General features: G+C 42.4%; 2 protein-coding genes across 2 annotated transcripts in view; one reads left to right on the top strand and one right to left on the bottom strand.

The window, feature by feature from the left end:
• Nucleotides 1-1,408: 1,408 nt before the first annotated feature.
• klhl21 (kelch-like family member 21) lies at nucleotides 1,409-12,949 on the top strand. The gene is made up of 5 exons (XM_066672981.1): nucleotides 1,409-1,546; nucleotides 8,040-9,127; nucleotides 10,098-10,503; nucleotides 10,632-10,704; nucleotides 10,870-12,949. The coding sequence occupies exons 2-5, from the start codon at nucleotides 8,101-8,103 to the stop codon at nucleotides 11,206-11,208; spliced, it is 1,845 nt and encodes a 614-aa protein (XP_066529078.1). The 5' UTR covers nucleotides 1,409-1,546; nucleotides 8,040-8,100; the 3' UTR covers nucleotides 11,209-12,949.
• Nucleotides 12,950-13,160: 211 nt separating this feature from the next.
• Nucleotides 13,161-16,867, bottom strand: part of zbtb48 (zinc finger and BTB domain containing 48) — an 11,130-nt gene continuing 7,423 nt past the window's right edge. Inside the window, exon 10 of the mRNA XM_066670096.1 lies at nucleotides 13,161-15,113. Within this exon, the coding sequence (XP_066526193.1) occupies nucleotides 14,670-15,113 (444 nt within the window). The 3' untranslated portion in view covers nucleotides 13,161-14,669. The remainder of the gene's footprint in view (nucleotides 15,114-16,867) is intronic.

Raw genomic sequence — 16,867 nt, 5'->3', positions numbered from 1 at the left:
GCACCAAATGTATGCAAATTTCTGGGCTAGCATTAAGCTAAGCACTGAGCTATTGTCTGATATATTACAGCTGGTATTGCAGGACTGTAAACATTGTCCTATTGTCAATAATAATATTCTAAGAACAGAGATATCTTAAATTAATGGATAGCAGAAATATGGCCTAGAGAGTGAGTCCACCTTAAGTTACCTAAGAGAGTTTGCTCAGTACTAATTAAGGTAGGGTAGTTTCAAGTGAACGGGACCCTGAACTGGATAAGCGGTTACAGATAATGAATGAACGAATGAATGAATGAATCTATGAATAATTTTAAGTGCCGCTATGAAATCAAGGAGTAAATAAGAAATGTGCATAGTCAACTAATAGATTAACTTTTATATGTATTGTAATAAATGGGGAAAAAAGATCATGTATATGTGTGTGTGTGTGTGTGTGTGTGTGTGTGTGTACGTGTGTGTGTGTGTGTGTGTGATCCCATTTTCACAAAAAAAAATGTAATAAGGCATCATCCCACTCATAATAGAGATGACCATTTAGGCTATATGAGTAAAACAAATTCTACCTGCCATGTCACTTTAGGGGCTACATTAACATAGAAGGTGTCATTAGCCGTTTAGCCTTTGTCACAGAGGTGTTCCTAGCATTTCAAAAACAGGAAAACCTAAAATACATACTGTCATTGGAAGGTCTGGAGAAGCTTCATATCAATGCCTTTGTTTACATGTGGTTTTCATTCTGTAATTGTGTTGTACAGAAAATATGGAGGACTAATAAATGCCTATAACACAGACATCACTTTTTTTCATTTTATTTAAATTATTTACTAGATGATCTACCACAAAAGAACAAAGAAGGCCAGGAACATTTTGTTTTGATTTTAAGAATTACAATTACTTATTTATACAATGTAACAGTATAGAGTCAAATAAGTGACGTGAAATGTGGCTATATGGTGTTTATTAAAAAACTAACGCCACAAAATATCTTGTTCAGCCGTTGTCCACCAGTGACGTCACGGTTGCGTTCAAGAATTTCCGTAGCGAGCTCGGGTTTTTCCGTCAATTTAATAAAATTGTCAGTTTTAAAGCAAATTAAGCAGCTATTTTCATTTTAATTCATACTTATATATGTCAGTAACTAAAATAATTTAAAATGTTCATGGAGGTCCATTAAGTGGTGCTTAGCCTTTAAGCTACAGCTCACAAACATTAGTAAATTGTTTACAACCAACCCAGGGCCGTGTCCGTTTCATCCTCTGAATGTAATTTAATGACCTGTTCACCGACTAAACCCAGAAACATTAAGCCCTTCTAATATTTTTTATTATATTTGCCTCTTATCTCGCGACACTGCAGATTGGTGACGTAACCGAGGCGACCAATAAGCGCAGAGCGGAGCGGAGCAGTGATGGCGCTCGAGCGAAGGAGCTGGAGCTGAACGCTCTCCGTGTTAAAGTTTATTATCCACAGAAAGCGAGAGGCTGCTGCCGCGTACTCAGCTGTGAAAGGCCAAGAGGTGATCGAGAGGTGCGGGGGTGTGGACTGGGTAAGAGAGGGGATGTAGAGACGGGTTTAACTGACTGTTTTCTCGTGTTGTTTTTGTCTCTGAGCTGAGGGGCTGTTGTAACGGTCGCAGGGCTTCAGTTCCGACCAAACTCGTGTACGGCTTCAGTTACGGCATCTAGTAGACGACCGTATTCAGAGAATTTTTTTATATACATGTTGGATCTACGCAAAATACAGTGTTGGGGTCTTGTCTGAAGACTTACTACTGTAGTGTGGTGTTCCTGCCCGAGCTGGAAACCGAACAATTAAAGAGACATAGGTGTGTTTATCTGAAGGGGTTTCGCAGAGCGGGGAACTGTAGACTTAAGTGGCACACTACTCTGCCCCCACAGTATTTTTTTCTTGTTGTGTGTTCATATTTGAACCTTTCTAAACATGCATAGGGTGCGCAGTTTTTATACTATTTCCTGGACTCATCTGTTAATATAATTACAATTAAACTACCCCTACTTCCACTGGACTTTGACCCATAACCCCTGGACCCTGGAGCTGTGTGACAGTGATACTTCCTGCTGTCCACGCTGACAAATACAGAAACATAGGAAGTCCAGAAAATTCCATTTCCTATTAATTTGGGATTTTTCTAAGTCTGGGAAACCACCCCCAAAATTTAACAAAAATGACTTTACTAAACTAATATGTAAACCCAGGTTGAAAACTCTTCTCGTGGGCATACAGGGCTGTTGGCGGTAGGTATCATCTAATTATTAATATATCAGCAGATCCCTAGTGATCTGAGCTTCTATATATTTTCTCTCACTACTCTCTCGCTCTCTACTAATTTTATTTCTCTGTACGTTTACAGGTATTCAGTGTTTTTTTTTAATAATTATTTATGTCTTTTTAGAACTGTGTTCCCTGAGATTATTTCTCAAAGCAAAAGCTGATCTTATCTTCACACAGTGGACTGTGGAGGACTCTGGCTGGCCTCTTCATGGGGAATGTGGGCTTCACTGAGCTGCCTTTTTATGGCAAACAGTTACTTGGCTGTGGAGAGCCATAGTCTTCCACACCGCTATAGGCCCTGAGCTGTTGGAATGTAGGCTAACGGCTGTAGTTGCTGTGATGTGATGATTCCCAGCCAGGTGCAACAGAAGCCTACTTACTTACTGGCTCTTGGCTCAGCCAGGCTTAGTGGTGCTTTTTCTTGCTGTTGGCTGAACACAGTTACATTAACAAGGGGTTTGGATTAAACATTTCTGAAGTTTACAGAGATCCTCAAGTACTGTTTTTGCCAAGAACTTTCTGGCTGAGAATATTCAGCTTGTTTTCCCTGATGTGGATGTAACGGCATATTTCGGAGGATGTCAGAAGTGGGTTTAATGATTTGATGATGGTAGATGTATGTGAGGTCACTTCTCCAGTTTCATTCTAGTCCCTTTTATATTTAGTTTCTTATTACTTTAGTTTCATTGTTTTTGGGGTTTTTTTTTTTGCTCATACCTCTCACTAATTATTGTGTTGAACTAGACGGGTCCAGAAATCAAACAGTGTCTTGTAACAAGTGTAACTTCTTTGTTTATAGATGCTGGACCTACTACAGTGTGCTGTGTAGGGAGGTTTTGAAGCTGATACTTTTCTGTTCCAGTTTGCATCGTGTTACCTACTTTTGCTCCTTTATGGCTTTATTTAATATAGTAATAATTCATTATACCTGAGCTTGGGTTTTCTTACCTCAGTCTGTGGTTCTCAATTTAGGGATGGGTAGTACAGTAAAATATCCACTTAGGAAATGCTGCATACTGGAAGCCTCAGGTGGACCATATGCAAACATCCAAAACTTTGCACAGCTAGGGAGCAGTGTCCTGCACTTCTTACTGTCTTCAATTTCAGCATCCTACTATTGCAGGAAACATATCTAGAACCAGACCACAGAAATCTGTAGTAGGTAATGAGTTGTTAGAATTATAAGCCACACAACAATTGTCTTAATTTGTTCAGCTGAGCAGACAAATGCTAATGTGCTTTTCACTCAGCTGACTTCATCAGGCTAGTCACATTATGCTCTATTTCCCTCCATTTTATCGATTTTGTTCAAAACAAGTCTGTGAATTGATTAAGCTAAAACTACTTTTGATGAAATCATAACATTGATGAAGTTTATTCCTTTAAAGGTGAGTTCACGTGATTTTTTTAAAATTGTATATAATTAAATCATTTTAACGAAAGTAAATGACAGGGTGGTCAGATTTATATTTATTAGTCAGAGTTGTTCTATAAAATGCAGACAACTTATGATTCTTAAATGTGAAAAAATGTTATTAAAGAACATACAGGGGGTCCTCAACTTACGACGTTGATCCGTTCCTACGTCGCGCCGTAAACCGATTTTCGGTGCAAGTCGGCACTTATCCTATCCTAACACCTATCCTCCTCGGTCCCGAGCCGCGTAACCGTGTATTCTTCCGCCGCGCCACACACACCACACACGAAGTTCACGTTAAGTGGTTTTGCGTCGTAAACGTCGTAAGTCGAAACAAGGCTTTATACAGTAAATGGGAGATGTGTCGTAACCACGAAACATCGTAACTCGGGACTGACATAACCCGAGGACCTCCTGTATTTGCTCGTCAGACTTTCGTGACAGTTGAACTAGTTGTTTTGAGCTTGAGTAGTATTTTCAGGTTTAGAACAGTTATGACTTTATCTATTAATAGTCTGGTACTGACAGTGACTGGCTCTTATATCGACGTGTTTACCTTGCCAGTTGTCAAGTAAACAGATTAGCCTCCAATTTCATTTCACCGTCACCATGGTCAGTAATGACACTTCTTCCTGTGATGATTACATCTAAGTTTAGGTCATGACTTGTATTCTGGTGAAATAGCAAGTACTTTTTCTCAGGTTGTTCTAAATTAGAAGGTGTCCTTTTGACCCCGGTGGGTGATTGTTACCAGTGTTACTCACTGCATATACTGAAACTCATGATGGCAATGGCTTCTCATTCTCTGCCTGTGAGTGGATCACATTCAGCCTGCTATTATAAGGTGGTAAACAGACTAGCAGTAAGCCCTATGGCATTCTGCTTTCCCAATACCCCTCAGATATAAAAGGGAACAGTAAGGTTGCTTCACTGGACATGCTTTACCGACATAGAGCAGTCAGAAATTTGACTTTAGTGACAGTTAATGTAATTCATTGTATGGCAGCTTTTAAGTTCAGAGCCCTGGCAAAATAAATGGTGTTGAAACATGTTAATAGTTTTAGGGCTGCAAAATATGGACAGGATAATGATTTGCAATCCAGTCTTTCGGCTACCGTTCCGTAGGCCAAGACCAGTGCCACTCTGTTAGGATGTATTTGGTAGTTGTTTTGTTGTGTGGTATACAATCTTTTCAGTGGGGGAGTTCTGAATGTTGATGCTTTGTTTCAGGTGGTTTTAATAAGAGATATTTTGTGCAGAGGTTAAGTGTGCAGTAAGAAACTACGTTATGGAGAATGTACCAAAATGCATTAGGATCTCTGGTTTTCTAAGCAGTTCTGCACTGCATTATGTAGAACAAAGTTCTGTTCTTTCTCAGAAACATGCCGGACCTTCCTTTGTGCTGTGTTCTGACCCACTGGGGCCCCTCATTTTCTTTCTCTCTCTCTCTCTCTCTCTCTCTCTCTCTCTCTCTGTCCTTGCTGGTGATCTATCTTTCAGTGCTGTGTTGGCTGCATAGTTGGACCTCTGTGTGGAATGTGGACAAGGCTCACTGGCATCTAGATGTTAGATTTATTTTTTTTTAACCGAGGATGAATTATGCTTGTTTTGAAGCCAGATCTTGCAAATTAGGCATGTTTCAAAAAGTATTCCACTGATATTTCTAAGTTTTGCAAATCTGAAAAAAGTAATTCAGTCTGGTTTGACGTCAAATGTTCTTTTTGGCAAAAAACATACGTATTCAAATCTGTTCACTGTAAAGCAATCCACGTCAGTAAAGCTTCACTATAGTGAACCATTTCACATTAAACCCCTCTGAATCATACTATGAACTCAATCACAGGTTTAGACGTTGCTTATTTGTTTACAAAAATGTTAGCTAGAGCTTAATTAGTGACAGGAAGCCACCATGTAGATCCACATTAATAATATTTAATAGTGGGCAGTTGGAAAAAAGTCTCTGAATACCCAGTGCATGACTCAGGGTAAGAATATGAACACTGAGAGATCCACTCATCCATGTTTGTGCCCATTGCTTATGACCTTACGTGATCTTCAAGGTATAATCTGTATGTGAATCTTCTAGTGCTAGCCATGGTGACTCAGATCACTGCACGGTTCTGTTTTTCTTGGTCAGGTACATGGACCTGACTCTACATTATTAAGGCCTGATGATTGTCTGATTACTTGGATCAAACAAGAAAACTGTAGAAATGTCTAGGGCATTGACTGTCTGGGCCAAGACTGGCATCGAAAACCACTGCTCTAATTCAACCCGAGCTATTTAGACTTTTTAAACTGTAATGCTAAGCCTTCTGATTTCTTTATATGTTACTTGTGTTTAATAAACCTGTTCGCGTTCACATTTTCTATTCATTTCCTGTACTCAGTAACTGCTTCTTCACCTCTACGGATTTATTTAATGTGTAAGATGGCTACCAGGGTCTTTGATGTTTTAATATTTCTTTTTTTTAAACTATTTTCCTTTCGTTCATTTTAAGGTGTATTCTCCCAAAAACTGAATAACTGAAAATGAAATTAATGAGGACAGTATTGTGGATAATATCTTTTTGTGCTACTTTATTTGATTCAGAAGTGCCATCCAGTGAAGCTAAGCTAATCAGAAAGAATGCAGTCCACAGACCATTTTTATTCTTAATGTGAGTTTCCAAGTAAAATTCCTTGTGGGTTTTTTAGGCATTTAGTGGACGGTGGACTGTTTATGAACCTGGCTGGAGTCTGGCTCAGCTCGGTCTGGCCTCAGATGCCTCAGCAGTGTTATGCGTTACTCAGGGGGGTGTGATGGTGTACTGGGGGGGTTGCATTTCAGTAATCCCCAGTGAAATGGCTTGCAGGCTGTGAGATGTTCTCCCCCACCAACTCTGTTGAAATGGACACTGCCAATGTATTTATAGACTTAGCAGAGTGTCAGGCACTATTTCTTAAGGAAGTACTGGGCATACATTTGTCATAAGTGTGATATCGCAGTCTAGACGCTTCTGGCTTCCATCTTCTGTGCTCTGATTTTAGTAGTTAAACGCCTGAAGAGACAACACAGGTAGGGAGACTGGATGTATGCTGCTTAATGAAATGTGGCCTGAGCAAACCGGGTCAGTTTCCTGACATAAATATGTGCTAGTCCTGGATAATATAGGCTTTCAAGGAGCATTGCCAACAATTACCGAGCTGTGTTGGATAGACTTGATATGATCATGATGTTGTCTCAGATTTTTATTTCATATTGAGACGTATTTAGAGAATATTTCGGGAATATCAGTTACAGGTTGTGTTTTCTCTGGAGATCCTGTATGATTTATGAAGTTGCTGATAATTCATAAAGCCTTTGTCCATGTGCTTAATCTAAAAACATTCAAATATGCCCACCTATGTGTATCAGGTAAATAGCAAGAGAGTCACTTTCTGGATTTAAATTTAGATCTGTTCAGGGAGATTACATAATTAATCTCTTTGTGTAATTTGTCTCTCTTTTAACTTTTCTACTGCTTCTTTGCCAGGTCTATATATAGAGAGTATAATTTAATAAAACAAGGGATCATATTTATGCACAACCTGTAATGACCATGTGGGGTACATGCATTACTGTTAGCTCTCTCTCTCTCTCTCTCTCTCTCTCTCTTTCTCTCTCTGTGTGAATAATACAGGTGCATCTTAATCTATTAGAATATCATCAAAAGTTCATTTATTTCAGTTAATCAATTCAAATATAGATTAATTACGAACAGAGTCATCTACTTCAAGCATTTTCTCTTAATGTTGAAGATTATGGCTTACAGCCAACGAAAAACCAAAAGTCATTATCTCAGAAAATATCAAATAATCACAAAACACCTGCAAAGGTTTCTTAAGCCTTTAAAAAGGTCCCTTTGTCTTGTTCAGTGGGCTCTACAATCATGGGGAAGACTACTGACCTGACAGATGTCCAGAAGGCAGTCACTGATGGCAGTTACTGCTGTATCCAAGTATTTGAATGGAAAGAAAAAGTGTGGTGCATAAGCAACAGGGATAACCACAACCTTGAAAGGATTGTCAGGAAAAGGCCATTAAAAAACTTGCAGATACACGTCTGCTTGTAATGAAATATATAATGAGTTTCACTTTTTGAATTGAATTACTGAAATACATTTTTGATAATATTCTAATTTACGGAGATGCACCTGTATGTCTGTGATAGATTAGACCAGTTTTCTGACGTGCAAATAGGTTTGAGTTTCAAATTTAGCAGTACTGGTCATCCCCAGCTGGGTCAGGTCACAAAGGTGTGGGCAGCTTGTACAGACTTCTAATAACCACATACTTTCTCTCTTCACAGATGAATCAAGTGTTCTGAGTAGAGTCACGGCCAGAGAGAGACTGACTAAAAGGGCATTGCTATGGAGAAGCCGGTTCTGCAGACGCAGCCCTCTATGCTGCCATTCTTCGACACAGCCCACGCCATTAACCTCTTGCGAGGGATCCATGAGCTTCGGGCAGAGCGCAAGTTCTTCGATGTGACACTCTGTGCTGAGGGCAAAGAATTCCACTGCCACCGCACTGTGCTGGCTGCTGCAAGCACTTACTTCCGTGCCATGTTTGCGGGCACCTTGCGCGAAAGCGCCATGGACCGTGTGGTGTTGCACGAGGTGTCTGCCGAACTCTTGGGCCTGCTAGTGGATTTCTGCTACACTGGCCGTGTGACTGTTACACATGACAATGTAGACCTGCTACTCAAGACCGCAGACCTCTTTCAGTTCCCCTCCGTCAAGGAGGCTTGCTGCGCCTTCCTGGAACAGCGACTGGATGTTTCCAACTGCTTGGAGATCCAGGACTTTGCAGAAGCCTACGCCTGTCGTGAATTAGCTGCTAGTGCTCGCCGCTTTGGGCTGAAAAACATTGTGGAGCTAGCCAAAGGCACAGAGTTTGAGAGGCTGCCATGGAAGCGACTGTTGGAATTTGTTTCAGATGATGGCCTGTGCGTGGACAAGGAGGAGACGGCATACCAGATCGCTGTACGTTGGGTCAAAGCTGACTTGCAGAGACGGTTGCATTATTGGCCCGAGCTGCTCCAGCAGGTGCGCTTGCCCTTTGTACGCCGCTTCTACCTGCTGGCTCATGTTGAAAGTGACCCGCTCGTCTATCTGTCGCCTGCGTGCTTGCGTCTGGTCAGCGAGGCTCGGAGCTTCCAATCTTGCGAGTATGACCGGCACGACAGACCATGCCACCGTATGCGGCCACGACCCTCCACAGGACTGGCTGAGATATTGGTAGTAGTGGGAGGCTGTGATCAGGACTGCGATGAGTTGGTCACCGTGGATTGCTTCAACCCTCAGACCGGGCAGTGGAGGTACTTAGCCGAGTTTCCTGACCACCTCGGCGGAGGCTATAGCATAGCTGCTCTGGGGAATGATATATATGTCACTGGTAGGTTCAAGAGCCAAAGATTTGTCTGTGTCTTTGACCATTCCTAATTTATTTTTATGTGTGTGTGTATGTATGTGCTATTGAATACTAGAAAATTCATCCAGTCATGTTCAGTCTTTTGTAAGTGGTTTTAGAAGATGAACATAGCCTTTGTCTTAAGCTAGAATGTAAATATAACTACATCAGTCTAGTAACTAGAGGTAAAAGGAGACTCTGTAAAAGTAGTGATCCCTCGAGGACTATCTTGTATCATACCTTTAGCGCTCTCTTACTCTAGGCCATGTCTTATGAAATGGCAGCCAGAGCAAGTATAAATAAACCAAAGGCTCTTTGGCTATATGGGAGAGAGGTGATGAGGACATGGTGTTCTGCCAGAAATAAAGGCAGTGGTCACACTATTAATGACTGTAATAAAGACTGAACAAAACACACCGTACCTTCAGAAATGCTGTGTGTGTGCGTCAGACACAGGTAGTTGCAGCAAATCATTTGTGAAGATAGCACTTGCAACATGTGCTTGCAGTTACATAACTGTAAATACATAAGGCTAGTGTTACTGAAGCTAGTTGTGCACCGACAGGTGATTTGTTAATTGACTTTTACTCTTTTCAGGACATGATCTGTGTTCTGAGGGCAGGGGCTTTTATTTATTCTTATTTATGAGTTCATACAGTTAATTCAGATAAATTTATTCAGGTTTAAAGGAGCACAAGGTAAGGTTTGGGTTTTTGCTCTAGAGGCTTCCTCAAGTGTAATTACTTTTTACAGCACACCTCCTTTTAATCAACATGAAGGTTACACAGTTACAGAAGTTACACACTACAGTTTCATCCCTGAAACAGTGCTGAATCCACAGTAGCAACGACAAATTAATGAAGCGTCGGAATGATTTAGAAGCTGTAATTTTAAGATAAGGCTTAATTTTGTAGAATAGACTTCAGTTGTATCCTTGCTTGCTTGTTTACGGCAGGCGGTTCTGATGGATCCCGGCTCTATGATGGTGTGTGGCGTTACAACTCCAGCGTGAACGAGTGGACAGAGGTTTCGCCCATGCTGAAGACCCGGGAGTACCACAGCTCCTGTGTGCTGAAAGGTCAGCTGTATGTGGTGGCCTCAGACAGCACGGAGAGGTATGATAATATTATGGACTGCTGGGAGGCCCTGCCGCCAATGCTGCACCCAATGGACAACTGTTCCACAACAGCCTGCGGCGGTCGGCTCTATGCCATCGGCTCACTGACTGGGGAAGACACCATGGCCATACAGTGCTACGACAGTGACTCCAACTGCTGGACCAAGGTCAACTGTGGTCAGTTGCCTCCCTGGTCCTTTGCTCCCAAATCTGTGACTCTCAATGGACTCCTCTACTTTGTCAGGTGGGGATTTTGGTGTGGAAAATGCACACACTTATTTATGTTGGCAGACAAGGCTAGGGATTTCTAAACAGAAATAGAGTGTGATGAAAAGAGTACTGCATCAGCTCAAAACGACTCTTGTCTTTCAGGGATGACTCGGCAGAAGTTGATGTGTATAATCCACACAAAAATGAATGGGACAAGATTAATCCAATGAACCAAGTAAGGAATTTGACCATATCACAATTACTATGTATTACTTATATTACAAACCAGTTTGCATACAAGCAATTATTCAATTATTACACTCAGTTGATTATTGTTTTCCACTTCTATTTACCTCTTAATCAGCTTATCCATTAATGTGTTACTGAACATCTCTCTCAGGTCCATGTTGGGGGTAGTGTGTCAGCTTTGGGTGGCCGTCTCTATGTGTCCGGTGGATATGACAACACCTTTGAGCTGTCTGATGTGGTGGAGGTGTATGACCCCGCCACACGCACCTGGAGCACAGCCGGCCGCCTGCCGCAGCCCACCTTCTGGCACGGCAGCGTCAGCATATTCCGCCAGTTCATGCCCCTCGTACCCAGCACCTTTGAGCCCATGGACCTGCCAGAGGCCAATGATATCCACCTCCACCGTCACCATCGTCACCATGCCCTGCACAACCTCAACAACGAGCTCAACCAGAACCACCAGAACCGGCAGGTGAACCAAGCACGCTGACCGTTTGACCCCCACCGAATGTGACATTGTAACCTTAGATATGTTAGGCACTTTAACACATAATCACCTCAACTGGAGAGCGAATGGAACTGACAGTTCCTACGTTCGCGCCATTTGCCTCTGTAAACTAGCGCCACCACAGCCTTGTGTGTGTGTTTGCATGCAGTTCTAACGCCGGCTTTGAAGGACTCTGAAGAAGACAGGGAGAGCATAAGAGGGTTCATTATGAAACCGTGCATAAACAGAACAGAAAGACCTCTGCTAAAGGTGAAACAATTTCAGTGTACGTCATCTGTTTCCCAATAAAGAAGGAATGTTTTTAGTAAGTGCTGTACCAACAATGTAGACCACCCTTTATATAATCTCTAAAATTGCCAAATTTAGAAATTTGGGATTCAAAAAGATATAGACAGAGCTGCTGATGTCAGAACAGTAGATAACAGAGTTCAGCCATCACCTTAATTCCACCTCCTTTTTTTTCCCCCTACATTCACTGTCCATTCTCACAGCTCCACTGACCATACAGGAGCAAAATTATTCAGAGAAACAGGTGGACAACTGTCTGTAATTGTAGAACTACAAAGTTCTCCTATTGGTCAATGGAGCTTAGAGAATGGACAGTGAGTGCAGAAACAAGGAAGTGGTCATGATGTTATGGTTGATTGGATGTATATTTTATGTTGTGAGGAGCCCAAAATGCAAACAGTTCCTAAGACTGAAGATTCTTAGAAAAACATACATTAGGTTTCATCGAAAAGATAGAAGCTATAGAAAAAGAAAAGGGGTCCAAAGAGTGGACCCTGAAAATGTGGAAAAAAGAAAATAACCACCATGTCCCTGAAATGGATCAAGCGGAGAAGAAGAAGAATGAATCAATCAATGAATAACTTCCACAGCAAAAAATTTAAATTATGTATCACCATGGTAATAAATAATCATGATTGCTTATTTACTGGAAAGGTCCAATTGCATAATTTTGTTTCATTAAAACAAGCAATCATGGCCATAGCCCGACGTTGAATTCCACACAAGCCTTGTTCCCCACCCCATACATTCCAGAAGGGATGGGTTTGCTCAGTTTGCCAAATTTGGATTGCACTGTTTGAAGAAAAGAAAAAGTAAGTCCAAAGGTATTTTATACACTTTAATAAGTCCGGAGAAGGGCAATGAAACTTTATTTTAAAGAATCCCTTTTTTTTTTTTGTCTTTTGAGAAGACAAAATGTCTTTTTCTGTGGATGGAAGGAATAAAAAAATTAAAACAATCAGTTTATTCGCTTACATCAGACAATCTATTGTGCATGAATTACCCACGTGTTTCTGTGAATTTCTGAATAAATCATAATTGTTTTACTATTATTTTCATAGTAATTTAATTTATGAATGTGTAGAGAGTTTATTTTAGTGATAAAATGGATGCAGTACAACTAGTGTGTTCATTTCTTTAGGTCAATGCTCATTCATAATAAACAGTGAACACTACAGTTTGGGTTTTTTCCCCTCCATAAGAATGCTGTTTAATAACTGGAATTAGCAAATCTCCTCAAGCAAAAGTTGTGTTTGATAATACAAACAGTTTGATTTATGACTAATAGATAATTATGTATGGTACTTGATGTAGCTTCTTTTGTTACTTTTATTTTTCATATGGAATGTTTCTCATGTGGCCACAATCATTTTTACCATATGGACCTTGTATTACAGTTTGTGTAGTGGCATCTGTGTGATTAATTAATAAACTGCAGGCAGAAGTGTCATTTGTCTGTTTATGTGCAAAATATTATACAGTTCCAATGATGTTGGGACGTTGTGTAAAACATAATTAAAACAGAATACGATGATTTGCGCAAAATACAACAACGGAGACCCTGGAAGGTTCAGCGACTGAAGTTGTACATCAAGCAAGAATGGGAAAGAATTCCACCTACAAAGCTTCAACAATTAGTTTCCTCAGTTCCCAAACGCTTACTGAGTGTCGTTAAAAGGAGGTGATACAGGTTGAAAAGGATTTGCAAATTATTGTACTCTGTTCTTATCTATGTTTCACACAACATCCCAGTTTCATTAGAATTGAGATCGTACGTAACATTTACATGGAGTAGTAAAAGATCATGACTGGAATCTCAAATGGGAAAACAGTTGGGATCCAGCCATATGTTGCGCATCGCTACAGTGGGGACACTCTAGGGTTGGGCTCTGTCATCTTATCATTGCAAGCATTACCACAGTACACAGTTATAATGGTCGGGGCACGCTGCTGGAGTTCCTGGAACATGCAGATGGTTAAAGCTCCTTGCACAAACTCAGAGGAACGTCTAGACAAGGATCAGTATACTGTTGTAATGCCTGGGTGTGATAAAATGTGACACTACACTCTGTGTCTAGTAGAGAGATGTGCAACATGTGGCTGGATCCTAAATATATATTTTTGGAACCACATGCTGAAGTTCAAGCACCTTTCCGAAGCAGGTTTTAAGAGCCCTAATAGAGCTCTTTTTAAGCAAAGTTCCTATGAGAAAATATGTTTTGTTGCTGTACAGATCTACACTGAGAACCACACCTCCACTGATATTACTCAGGATAGAAGCCAAAAGGCAGGACTCAATTTCATCAAGTCTTACATTTTGCAACTTTATTCACTGTTCCAGTCTCTGCTTTCTCAATGCTGGTGCTGTAATAAGTGAATACATGGATTATGTGAATACATAAACACAATAAAACCAACCAACAACTATTTACGTTCAAAAATAATGCAGGCCAGTCTTTCATCATATCGTATTAAGGTTGGCCTTACATCATGAAACTTTTACGCAACTACTGCCATGTTGTGAGTTGCATGCGAAGTATTTCAGTGCAACTTCAGTTACACAAAGCTATTTTTAAAACACATAATAATAACCTGTGATAACGGTCAAACTACTGATCAAACATTACAGCCATAATTGTAAGTAGCTATACAATGTTAGACCAACATTTGGATCATACTGAGCAACTCTAACCAATATATTGAACCTTAAAACCCACAACCACTCAGCCGTAGTCCTAGGAGCTGGTGAACAGTGGCTTAGATGTTGACTTTCATCAAGTTCTTGCACTTGCAACTTTTGCGTCACAAAAGCCCAGTCCAAAATGGTGGCGCTCACGTTCCTCCGGTCTACACAAGGACCACAAGACTATCATTGTGATTCCCGAAGGTTCACTTAAGAGCACCTCTGCCGTGATCTTTGTGAGGTATCGCAATGGTGCAGATTTAAAAGCAGTCCATCTAGGAGTTTTAGCTTTTTAAAAAGCCTTTTACACGTCACTTCCTGTGTCAATGCATGCTAGGTTTTTTAATAAGCTCCACCTCAGTTCCAAGAATTGTTACTTTTCTTCTTCTTGTCTGTTTATAAGTGTGAACTTCAAAAAGGACCGCAAGGTTTAGGGAGCTGTTAGGGACTGGGCTCGTCCTTCACCTCTCTCTCAGGTCTTTTTATCAGTCCCAGCACCTTGTAACTCCACCACCAGACCCGACTGAATGGGGAATGGTTCAGTCACCAACACCGTTTGCTCCATTACGTCCTCCACAGTGAATGTGTCCTGTTCGTGTGCTTCCTCTGTGTCTTTCGTCTCACTGAGGCCGGGCTGCTCTGTGCTGCCTTCAGAAACCTCTGTCTCTGTGCATTTGGTCTGGTCTCCCTTACTCTCTGTGGCCTGGGTGGATGCCCCCTGCTTTGGCTCCAGGGCCTCATGCTTGACTTCTGCTGTGGCTGTGTCCTCCTGCTTTGGTGTGGCCTTAGACTGATTCGGGGGAGTGGGCACAGCAGCTGCATTCTCGTCCTCCACCACCAGGTTGCGCAGTCGCCTCTGCCTGGGGTTGTAGTTTTCCACACGGTTGTGGATCTGCAGGTGTCGCCGTAAATGAGCCTTCAAATTCAACAGAGGTTATTAGAGAATGTGCAAAAATTAATTCTTGCAGCTTTTGTAAAGCTATAATAAATTATACTTACACTCACTTAACAGATAAACATTAACAGTCATGAACAAAAGTTTGGGCAGAATGCAGAAACACAACCCAGACGGGGCATCAGTTCATCACAGGACGACACACACTCACCGCGTCACTCACACACTAACACTGACTGGAAAATCTCACAAAGTCTATCCACCTGACAACTTGTTTTTATGGATGGTGGGAGGAAAAGTGAGCACCCAGAGGAAACCCATGCAGACACAAGGAGAACACACCTCACAGACAGTCACTTAAGGTGGGGAGTGAACCCAGGACCCTGAGGTCCTGGAGCTGTGAGGCACTGACAACTGTAGCGCCACCGTGCGGCCCACTCAACAGTCAACAGTTCGCTACACTCTACACATTTAAACTTGTATGATTCTCACCTGTGACTATGAGCATTACTGGCTACTTTAGCTTTACTAGCTAATTAGCATAAACAAATTTCGGCACAGTGGCGCAGCAGGTAGTGTTGTAGTCACAAATCTCCAGGGACCTGGCGTCCCGCTCCAGGTGACTGTCTGTGAGGAGTGTGGTGTGTTCTCCCTGTGTCTGCGTGGGTTTCCTCCGGGTGACTGTCTGTGAGGAGTGTGGTGTGTTCTCCCTGTGTCTGCGTGGGTTTCCTCCGGGTGACTGTCTGTGAGGAGTGTGGTGTGTTCTCCCTGTGTCTGCGTGGGTTTCCTCCGGGTGACTGTCTGTGAGGAGTTTGTGTGTTCTCCCTGTGTCTGCGTGGGTTTCCTCCGGGTGACTGTCTGTGAGGAGTGTGGTGTGTTCTCCCTGTGTCTGCGTGGGTTTCCTCCGGGTGACTGTCTGTGAGGAGTGTGGTGTGTTCTCCCTGTGTCTGCGTGGGTTTCCTCCGGGTGACTGTCTGTGAGGAGTGTGGTGTGTTCTCCCTGTGTCTGCGTGGGTTTCCTCCGGGTGACTGTCTGTGAGGAGTGTGGTGTGTTCTCCCTGTGTCTGCGTGGGTTTCCTCCGGGTGACTGTCTGTGAGGAGTGTGGTGTGTTCTCCCTGTGTCTGCGTGGGTTTCCTCCGGGTGACTGTCTGTGAGGAGTGTGGTGTGTTCTCCCTGTGTCTGCGTGGGTTTCCTCCGGGTGACTGTCTGTGAGGAGTGTGGTGTGTTCTCCCTGTGTCTGCGTGGGTTTCCTCCGGGTGACTGTCTGTGAGGAGTGTGGTGTGTTCTCCCTGTGTCTGCGTGGGTTTCCTCCGGGTGACTGTCTGTGAGGAGTGTGGTGTGTTCTCCCTGTGTCTGCGTGGGTTTCCTCCGGGTGACTGTCTGTGAGGAGTGTGGTGTGTTCTCCCTGTGTCTGCGTGGGTTTCCTCCGGGTGACTGTCTGTGAGGAGTGTGTTGTGTTCTCCCTGTGTCTGTGTGGGTTTCCTCCGGGTGCTCTGGTTTCCACCCATGCTCCAAAAAACACACGTTGGTAGGTGGATTGGAGACTGAAAAGTGTCCGTAAGTGTGAATGTGTGAGTGTGTGTGCTGCCCTGTGAAGGACTGGCGCCCCCTCCAGGGTGTGTTCCCACCTTGCGCCCAATGATTCCAGGTAGGATCTGGACCCACTGTGACCCTGAACTGGATAAGGGTTACAGATAATGGATGAATGAATGAATGAAAACTTCCAACAAACGTGTTTAGGCTCGCTGATTAAGCTTGGGATACGTGGAATATAA

This window comes from Hoplias malabaricus, chromosome 5, assembly GCF_029633855.1.
Source record: "Hoplias malabaricus isolate fHopMal1 chromosome 5, fHopMal1.hap1, whole genome shotgun sequence".
Classification (NCBI taxonomy): Eukaryota; Metazoa; Chordata; class Actinopteri; order Characiformes; family Erythrinidae; genus Hoplias; species Hoplias malabaricus.
This window is presented reverse-complemented; position numbering and strand designations above follow the sequence as displayed.